Source organism: Trifolium pratense, linkage group LG4 (genome assembly GCF_020283565.1).
Source record: "Trifolium pratense cultivar HEN17-A07 linkage group LG4, ARS_RC_1.1, whole genome shotgun sequence".
Lineage (NCBI taxonomy): Eukaryota > Viridiplantae > Streptophyta > Magnoliopsida > Fabales > Fabaceae > Trifolium > Trifolium pratense.
Window position 1 is genome coordinate 53920880 of NC_060062.1, and position 10706 is coordinate 53931585.

The following is a 10706-nucleotide window of genomic DNA, read 5'->3' on the forward strand; positions in this document are numbered from 1 at the left end:
ATACAAGGCTCGCTTGGTCGCCAAAGGGTATGCTCATGAATATGGAGTTGATTATGAAGAAGTGTATGCTCCTGTAGCTCGTATGGACACGGTTTGAATGATTTTGGCACTTGCTGCACAAAGAGGTGTGTATTTCAGCTAGGCGTGAAGTCAGCCTTTCTTCATGGGAAATTAGCTGAGAATGTATACGTGGAGCAGCCAAGGGGTTATGAAATAAAGAATGAGGAGCATAAGGTATATAAGCTTAACAAAGCTTTGTACGGACTTAAGCAGGCACCGCGAGCATGGTTCAGCCGAATTGAATCATACTTTAGAAAGGAAGGCTTTGAGAAGGAGGACAGTGAGCAAACTTTGTTTACCAAAGTCAAACAAGGTAAACATTTGATCATTAGCTTATATATTGATGATTTAATTTATATCGGAGATGATGAAAAAATGATGTCTGAATTCAAAGAGTCCATGATGAAGGAATTTGATATGTCAGACTTGGGTAAGATGAGATATTTTCTTGGTATTGAGGTAGTCCAATTTGATGGCGGTGTTTTCATCAGTCAAACGAAGTATGTGACAAAAGTGTTGAGAAGATTTGGAATGGAGCATAGCAATCCTGTTGAAAATCCAATGGTGTCAGGATTTAAAATCTCCAAAGATGAAAATGGTGTTGAAATGGATGGTTCTTTTTTCAAGCAGCTGATTGGAAGCTTGATGTACTTGACTGCTACGAGGCCAAACATAATGTATGCGGTTAGGTTATTGAGCAGGTATATGTCAAGACCTACATAAGTTCATTATTCGGCGGCGAAGAGAATTTTACGTTACTTGCAAGGTACAACAAAGTTTGGCATTCTTTACAAAAGGGAAGGAAATTGTGAATTGATTGGATTTACTGATAGTGATTATGCTGGATCGGTGGAGGATAGAAGAAGTACTTCAGGTTATGTTTTTATGTTAAGCGGAGCTGCAGTAGCTTGGTCTTCTCGAAAGCAACCGATAGTAACATTGAGCATGACAGAAGCTGAATTTGTAGCAGTTGCTGGAAGTAGTTGTCAGGCAATATGGATGCAAAGGGTGCTGAAGAAGATAGGCTATAAGGGCAGTGAAAGTACTGTCATCTTTTTGTGACAACAGCTCAACAATTAAGTTGTCGAGGAACCCGGTGATGCATGGCAAGAGCAAGCACATTGATGTGCGTTATCATTTCTTAAGGGAGCTTGTGAATGATGGAGTTGTACAACTTCAGTTTTGTGGTACAAGGCATCAATTAGCAGACATCCTCACCAAACCGCTGAAATTGGAGTCATTTCGGTAGTTGAGATGGAAGCTTGGAGTCTGTGATTTTGCAGGAGTTAACTAGCTGCAAATGCAGTCTAGTTCAAGGGAGGGAATGATAAGGCTTAATTAGTCGAAAGAGTCATAGTCTTTAGCATTGTTTGTTAGCTGATTTTAGTCAAGTTTGTTAGTCAAGTTTGTTTCCTTATTTTTAGCTAGAACGTGGGTTGTAGCCTGTTACAACACATATGTTTTGCTTCTATTTATTTTTGCATTTCATGTTGAATAAATAAGTCATTCCCATAACAGTTACTTGCTTTCTCTATAGTTCTTATTGCATCTAACAAGTATAGCCCCATGAATTCTCTCTCTCTCTCTCTCTCTCTCTCTCTCTCTCTCTCTCTCTCTCTCTCTATATATATATATATATATATATATATATATAAAGTCAGGATTAAATAACACCGACTAGTTTGACACCAAATGTTACACCTCTCAATAACGTTTTAACCGATATAAATTTTATAAAATCCACCGTTGGATTAAAAGTTTATATCATATAGATCATTTGTGTAAAATTTCAGACAAATCCAAAATCATTTGATATGCTATTGCGACACATAAAGATTAACGACATATAAAAAAAGACACAAACCGTTAATTTATATGTATCTCAATAAAATATCAAATATAATAAATAAAAATTAGTGAGTGATTGTTTAAAAATTGTCATTCAAGCATAACTCTGTGGAGTGCTATTTTCGCTTAAATATATTTTAGTGATGTGTAACAAGTGTTCTTCCGCTGGAAAGGATTAATCCAATGGAAATCAAGACTAAAATATATTTATGTAGTTGGGTCCTGTAAACATTTTGAATTGAAAACAAAAGGAAGAGAAGTAATGTCTTGTTGTTTGTCCAATGGGATTGTCATATTTGTCTTATCATGCAATTTGCTATATTAGAAGCCACAAATATTTTGTTTGAATACAACTTTGCTTGAGATTTATTTCATATAAACTCTCAAATTGGTTTGGAAAAGATCATTAACATGAAATTAATCCTCAAATGATTATTATCTATGTTCTTCAAAGTAATACCATAGCAGTTTGGTCCCACTATCAATAACTTTTTGGTGTAGTAAAATAGTATTTCATTCAAGGACTAATTTGGTTTTATATTCTTTTGAATAGGGGTGTGCATGGTCGGATATTTTCAAAAACCAAACCATATACAAACCAAAACCACTTAAATGGATTAGGATTCATAACCATAATCACATTTTGCTACAAACCGGTTACATAACCGGTTATAAATTTGGTTATGGTTGCATAACCGGTTACTTTTAAAAAAATTGGTTTAAATTCAGTTATTTTCTTAAATCTGATTATTTATAAGTCCAAATTTAAAACTAGTTATTTCTTAGTTTAAAAATCAGTTTTTTTTTTTTACTAATAGTTTAAAAATCAGTTATTACTTGAAACTGGTTGTTTCTCTCTCAAAATTATTTTTTAAAACCAAATTTTACTGTAACAAGAGAAAACTCAAACTTTGAATTTAAAAAATGAATTAAACCAAAAGAAAATTAAATATATCTTTTTAATGACAATTTAAAGAAGAAAAAAAAGAAAAAAACTAGCTGGACTAAATTTTGCCAGGGATCTCCAAAGCCATGAATTATCGCAAAAGAAAAACAATTTGAACTTATCTTTATTCCTATTTTAATAGCTGGACTAATTTTTGGTTAGAATTATACTTTTTAAACAAAAAAAAAAAAAAAATTGATTTAAAAAACTAATAATATAAAAGTATGTTAGAACATTTAAATGCTCTAAATATCTTCCCTCTATCATAATGCATTGTTACTCAATTATGTTATCTTAATAATATTTGATCTGCTTTGTTCAGGTTCGTACCGGAGCAGCACAGGTCGAAGGAGGAATTCATGGGCTGGTTTCTTACGAAAAGAGATCCTTTTGAAGAATGAAACCATCATAAATGGTTGAAGACAAACAAGGTGATTCACATAATGATGTTGAGGTAGTTAAGGTTTAATTTTAGATTACTAGGACTATTTAATCTACCTGTAATTTATATGTTTATGTTCTTGTATATATAAATAGAACTATTATAAATAAACTTGATTTGATAAACTTAAATTGTTTCACAATGATTTGGTAAGATTTTTTTTCCATAGATAAAGTGACAATTATTATTTGAAATTCACACACATAACTGCAAGATATCATTATTAGTTGTTGTCATATATAAGTTTGATTTAACTTAAAATGTGACATAGAGCGAAGAAATGTTGCTTCTCAATAGTGATATAGAAGGGGAAGGATTTCAAGCAATTATTTGATTTATGCTTCAGACGCACGTATAGTTCATCGCCCGCTCAATCACCTCGTCCGTGCAAGACGCACGTACATTTGGGGGCTAGATATTATTATACCAAGAAGCCTTTAATGGTTATTGTTGTTGTGCTAAACGATGATGTTTATGCAAAGATTGTTTTGATCGTCGGCCAAAGGAAATTAGTTTTCAAGCCTTTCGCCCTTTAGTCTGGCCTCAGGCTTGGGGGCTGTGTACTGGGCGAGTTTCCTGGGCTCAATGGGCCCGCCACGGTCATGGTGCTAGAGGCCCAATAGGGCGCAGACTGCTCATCCCAAGTGGATATGGATGAGACCAAGTCATGAGCCAATGGGTATGCCCGTAATAATAGGAACACATGAAATTACTTCCTCTCTCATGATCTCCACATTCCCCTATATTCTCTCCTTGACTCCCTCAACTATCTAGCCCACTACTCTCATCAGACTTTTCTATATATAGGCCTATGGTCATTAAGCCTAGGAAACATTTTTCCTTCACTAAATTACTGATAAAATCTATTATCAGTACCTAGCACCCAGGTAGCCTATACTCATAGATAGAATATACCATATGACCGGTCATGACTAGAGACCTTCCCTGTCGAGTCATAACATCACCGGTCAAGTCTCATAACTTTAGCAAGAACAAGGCTTTTAATGTTTTTTTTAAAATAATTTTATAGACAAAATTGACCAATAAAAAATACATTTTATAACTAAATTAACTACTTTAAAATAAATGATCAAAATAACTAATTACTAATAAAATAAATTTTACATAAAAAGCAACTATTTTCATAAAGTTACATTTCTATTCACCATGACATTGGACTTAAGTGGTTAGTGTTTTCCCCATAAGACGGATCGTTTGGAAGAATCCGAGCTCAATTCTTAGTGGAACAATTTTTTGCCAAAATTTACATATCTCATAGACGAACTCTGAATTACCAGAGCTCCTTCCCTTAAAAACCAAAATGTAAATACTAAAAATAAAATCACATTTCTACTTAAACATTTATCTGTTTCCTACGGGTTTTTATTTTTCCATACACGTGTTTGTGTTGTGGTGTTCAATAATATCTGATTTGTTATTATAGAATAAACTGGATATATATTTAAAGCGCAATTTTGAAAACGTCAGCGTCGCTTTGGCCGAGTGGTTAAGGCGTGTGCCTGCTAAGTACATGGGGTTTCCCCGCGAGAGTTCGAATCTCTCAGGCGACGTTTTTGTTCAATTTTATTTTATTTTATTTTATTTTTTAAATTAAAAAAAAGTATAAATATTAATAATTGGGAAGTAGAGAAGAGCAATGGTGAGAGATGCATGTGGCAGCAACGATACCCAGCTATCATCATCACCGCATCTACGTTTCAGTCTTGGCCATAGCTAAGTTGAAAATAACGACGATGGCGAGTAGCAGCAGTAGAAATTCTTCAGGGGAATTCACGACAATCAAAGAGAGAATCAGTTTCGAGAAAGACATCAAGAAAAGCAAGTTCATCGCCATTGCTGGCTCCGTCTCTGACGACAAATCCGCCATGTCTTTCCTTTCTCAGGTCATTTTCCTCAATTCCTCCAATTTTTTATCACTATTTCATAACATGCTAGTTAATTATTTTGATCTTATTATTATTAGGTCCGGGATCCAAAGGCTACACACAATTGCTGGGCTTATAAGGTAACATAAATTCTGTTTTTTTTTTTTTTTATGGTGAAATGAAAATTGCTGCAAATGGTGTGAAATGATGATACTGATTTTGTGATTGTCAATTTATTAGCAAATTTCACCTTTTTAATGTATCTGGGCTGGACTTCTCTGGAGTGGTTCATGCTTCACTAGAGAGAATCGAACCTGAGACCTTAAGGAGGAGCACAACTTTTTTTAGCATCTAATTTTATAGCTTTAGGTTTATTATTTACCATATGCTCTAGTGCTGTTAATATGCTCTAAACTAGACTTCATAAATAAATGCTTCAAGTGTGTTGCATTCTTCATAATGCGTTCGCGTGTGATTTGTGTGTGAATGAATGACACAAACCCTTCATAGAAGGTGGGGAGAGGAGAGTGTGTACGAATGATGCTGAGCTAAATGTTATATTTTAATTTAATATTTACTTATTGAATAATGTTAATTTAGTGAGCCACCTCGTAGCCTTTAATGACACAAGTTTACGGAGGACTATTTTGACTGACATTATAATATCCAGGATGCATTTGCCAATTTGCAAAATTTTACAACTATTTTGATCTATGTTCACAATTTTAAAGACAAATTTTCCTATCCACTCTATTTTTAATAGGTCGAAACACTGAATAAGTGATGTGTATTTTGGAATTAAGAACCTCTGATAGTGTCCTCTACCAGAAATGCTCTTATTCTCAGACTCACAAGGTGTATCTTCACTGGTTGATTTTTGTTTTTGCGTTTGGATTGGAACACAGAAGAGGCATAAATACAATTTAAGCTAGAGAAACATAGTAGTGTATGATGTTACTAATGAGTTGCTACTACTTGTGCACACTTCTTATCTTATCAATTGTTCAACAGGTGGGGGATCAATATCGGTCCAATGATGATGGTGAACCTTCAGGTACGGCTGGGAAACCAATATATTCTGCTATTGCTACTTCAGGAATAGATAGAGTAATGGTGGTTGTGATCAGGTTAATACTTTAACAATCTTATTTTAACATATGTATATCAATGTCAATTAATTGAAGCTAGTGGCTTCTGGTAGTTTGCATCAGTTCCATATCGACTTTTTTAACCCTTGACAAAGTAACTTCCATGTGTTTTTGTGGATTGTTTCGTAGATTTTAAGGGTTAAGCAGTTCATCCTTTGATTTTGGATTTAGAACATGATATGTATTCTGATCTATATCGAAGTTCAGGTATTTTGGTGGTATCAAATTAGGCACTGGAGGATTGGTCAGGGCTTATGGAGGAGTTGCATCAGAATGTCTGAAGAATGCTCCGACTTGCCTTGTGAAAACAAAGGTGGTTCATTTCTTAACCTGTAATGCATCTTTGGTTTTGTCTATACCTAGAGTTTCACTTTCTTGAAGGTTTTTGGAACTAGTGTTACTCACAATGTGTGAATTTATGAATAAAATTATGAAATATGTAGGTACCAATGGGTGTCGAAGTTCCATTTGACTTACTTGGAGTGCTCTACCATCAGGTTTGTTCTTGAATATTTATATTGATAACTCCCTGATTATGATTATGAATATCCTTCTTATAGTGTGACTTGGGTAGGATAATAGAAGAGTCTGATGACAAGTTTGCGATTTTCTCAAAAATGTGTTACTTCGGATGTTTATATATTTAACTGTTATATTTAATGAATTGTACATCAGTTTTGAGCAGCAAAACTTGATTTCTTATATCCGTTCCTTGTTTTCCTGTCTGTCATGTCTGGATAGTGTTCTTATCTTTTGCTCATTAGGATTTGTTTGGAAGCGGACTTTAGAAGTGGAGGGAGAAAAGAGAAGGGGTTGTAATATTGTGATAAACCTTTCTCTTGGTTGGGCAATATCGGAGTTTTTAAAAATCATCCTTTATTGTTTTTTGAAGTCCCCCCAAATTGTTTGATTCTTTACATTTGAACAAGATAGCAGTCTAGCATCCCTTCCTTTTCTATCATAACTCCCAATCAAAGCCGAGAGATTTTCTGGTGGAATAACTCTAATTCAGTAATGTCTATATAACCTAGCTTCTGGTACTTGTGCCAATAGTATTTTAAGATGGTCAGAGTGTAACTGTATAAATATGGGTGTGTGTGTGTGTGTGTGTGTGTGTGTGTGTGTGTGTATGTGTATAAACAAATCTAAGTTGCAATGTCATTACCATTGTTGTCAAATAGCTGAGACAGTGGCACTATAGCATAGCAGATTTTGATGAATCTGCTAGCGACGCTATCCTAGTTTCTCTACACAGTTTCTGCTAGCTGATGCAGTGACGGAAAAAAATTTAGTGTTTGAAAATATTAAAATGAAGAATCTGCATGTGCCAAACATGACCTATTTCATAATAGAAAAAATGAAGAGTCAGTGAGTATTACTCTTATATTCATCGTATGTTAGGTAAACGTCCAATATGTAATCTATACTCTGCATTCATTGTCTTTTATATTTGTATGCAGTATGCCTTTTTAAATATATAATTGACTTATTTCAATTGCTATGTGGCTTCCGCTATTTTCCCACAACGCTCTGCTATTATTTTATTTTTTGTGTTCCGCTATTTTCCGCAATCTATTATTGATAATGCTAGTCATAATAACAACCGCTAGAATCTCTTTCTCTTATTGCAAAAGTTGTATGGTTATGTGTTTATGTTAAATGTGTACGCATCTTATGCTCGTTAATGTCATTTTCAGCTGCAATCTTTTAATGTTGAAGACATGAAGCAGGATTACGATACGGGTAAAGATGACATATCCATGGTTACTTTTAAAGTTGATTTTGACAAAGTTGAAAACTTGGAGGATACACTGAAAGCCAATTGTAGCCGAGAATTGAAGTTTTATAAGCACTGAGGCTTTGAATTATATTTTTCATTTAATATTTTTTCTCATGGTGGATGCAACTTCATTTGAAGATGTGATTAAGCACATGCTGTCTCGTACATATTAAAGTTTTGCATTATGTGCTGCTAATAGGACTAGTTTCCTGGTATGAAACCTTGTTTACACAATGGCTTTAGTAATTATTGTAATTTAGCAACTTTGTTAAACTATTTGTAAATTCAGTAGAAACTTTTACAAGAGAATATAATTGGGATGATGCTAATTGTCAACCATTCTTCTATTACATTCTTAAGATAAGATTGAGCGTCTGTAATTGATATGTTGCTTCTAAGTTTAAGTGTAACGGAATATTTCACCGTATTCTCGTTTCTTCTATTTTTTTAACCATAGTTGTCACCTTTCTTTTCTTCTTGGTCTATTAGAGAGTTGGTCTATTAGAGTGTACTTTAAGGTCAATTTTCTCCTATTACTCAATTAAATGTAACCTGGTCTTTTTGGGGTTTAATAGAAAAAATCTAAACACATTTTCCAAAATGCAACTTTTTTTGCAACTTAAGCTGAACAATACCTTGAGAATCAACATATATTGTTATAGTTATAAACGATATAGACGGCGCATTTGTTTTGTAGTTCTTCTTTTACTGGTCTTTGTTCGTCTTGTGTAGAGACTTGGTTTTTAATAATATATTTTCCGTTCAAAAAAAAAAATTATAAACGATATAGACGGTTGCAGTTAGTAACTTCACTTCAAAAGTAGATTGATGTCTTAAACAACATGCTTTTGGCATATGTTTTCCTCTACTTTCTGAAATTGAAAACTTGTTTAATTACCTAATGGATGGTATTTACAAAAATTATCCTCATTATCTAAACTAGATATGCAAAGAAAAAGCCTCTCATAAGCAGCCACCATCTTAGTAGCAGTGAACAATTGCAAACCTCTTTCCCTAGCAACTTGACCTTTGTTATTTAGAATTTCCCTTCCACCAACCCATGAATCATATAGTGCTTTCTTAAGAGAAATCACTGTTGGAGAAAATGTGTAACCCATTTCATTGCCAACAATTACAGACCCTACAATGCTTGCAAGTTTAGTAGCCATTACTGGCTTACCACTTAATATAGCTTCTAGAAGAGTGTGATCCAAACCTTGTGCTCTTAAAGTAGGGTTTACAAAAATATCAATAGCATTATAGAATGAAGCAAGGCCACCTTGTTCAAGGGGTCCTAAAACCAATACATTTGAACCAAGTTCTCTGTATCTTGCAGCCCAAGGTCCATCTCCAGCTACTAGAATCATACTATTCTCTATAAAAGTGTTGTTTTCTTCAATTATTTGCTTTAAGGCTTCAAACATCAAAGGGTGTCCCTTGTCTTTTACTAACCTCCCTGCTAGTCCTATCACCAATGACTTAGAATCTGGAACTCCATGTTTTTTCTTGAATTCATTTCCTTTGGAAATATCTGGCTTGAAAACTTGTTGATCAACACCGTTGAGAATAATATGAACCCTTTCTTCTGGAATCATGTAGACCCGCTTTAGGATATCACCGGCATGATCACTTGTCGCGACATGATGAGCGTAATTTGTGAAGAACTTGATCTCTTCAACAACTTTTATTGTTCTTTCTTTCATTGCATTTGTTTGTGATTCTTGGGGAGGTCTTAGAAGTTCTTGAATGATGTCGGAGTGAATAGTCTCGTATGCAATTCCATGCCATGTGACAGCTAAATTCGTGACATATCGAGATCGTGTGTACCTAAGGCCAACACTTTCGGTGTGAACAATGTCAAATGGTCTAATGGTTGAGTTTTGTAGTTGAAATTGCTCCCAAACTATGGCTTGGTCAAGGTAACCAGCAGGTGATGGTTTCGAGAAGTGAAAATGTAAATCGTCAATGATTGAATGGTTTGAGAAAGTGGGGGTTGTTGAAGTGGTGAATATATGAAGTTCATGGCCTCTTTTGGCAAGGGCAAGATGAAGTGTTAAAGCATGGCGTTCAAGTCCACCTGCATGAGATCTTTGTGGCCATTTCTTGACAAAAAGTGCAATCTTAAGCAATTTTGGAGGTGGGTTTGATGGAAAGATTAGATTGTTCCATGCTAAAGGATATGAAAGGAGATTAATTAATTGATTTTGATTTTGTAGTGTTGTTTGGTAAGGAAAAGGTGGATAGCATTGGCTACAACAATGAGTCCAAGAAAGGAATAAGATGATAGAGCAAATGGAAGAAATGGTGACAACGTAACAACATTTTTGAAAGCTAAATACATAACTTCGATCCTTTGCCATGGAATATAAGATGAGAATAAGGTTGTGGTAACTTAGTTTTGTGTAATTAGTTTTAAATACACTCAAAGGGAAACAAGAAAGTATAAATGAAGAAACCTATCACATGGTCTTTGGCTCTCAGCAAAAATAAAAAATAAAAAATATTGTTGACTTTGAGAATTGGATTTGCTTAAACGGCAAATTTGCTTCTCCAGTTGTCATTTTACAGCCATTGTCTATACAAAATTTTCCACATA

At 34.3% G+C, this 10706-nt stretch overlaps 2 protein-coding genes and 1 non-coding gene across 3 annotated transcripts; 2 read left to right on the forward strand and 1 right to left on the reverse strand.

Annotated features, from left to right (window-relative positions):
• Positions 1–4785: 4785 nt before the first annotated feature.
• Positions 4786–4867, forward strand: TRNAS-GCU. Its single transcript has one exon. It is a non-coding gene; the product is annotated as a tRNA-Ser (tRNA).
• Positions 4868–4910: 43 nt separating this feature from the next.
• LOC123924495 (IMPACT family member in pol 5'region) lies at positions 4911–8457 on the forward strand. Its single transcript, XM_045977401.1, has 6 exons — positions 4911–5200; positions 5281–5322; positions 6194–6309; positions 6538–6643; positions 6774–6827; positions 8028–8457. Exons 1-6 carry the CDS (start codon positions 4964–4966, stop codon positions 8184–8186), a joined length of 714 nt encoding a protein of 237 aa, XP_045833357.1. The 5' UTR covers positions 4911–4963; the 3' UTR covers positions 8187–8457.
• A 463-nt stretch (positions 8458–8920) lies between these two features.
• Positions 8921–10496, reverse strand: LOC123924497 (N-acetyl-alpha-D-glucosaminyl L-malate synthase). The gene has a single exon (XM_045977404.1). It carries the CDS (start codon positions 10468–10470, stop codon positions 9001–9003), a length of 1470 nt encoding a protein of 489 aa, XP_045833360.1. The 5' UTR covers positions 10471–10496; the 3' UTR covers positions 8921–9000.
• Between the last annotated feature and the right edge of the window lie 210 nt (positions 10497–10706).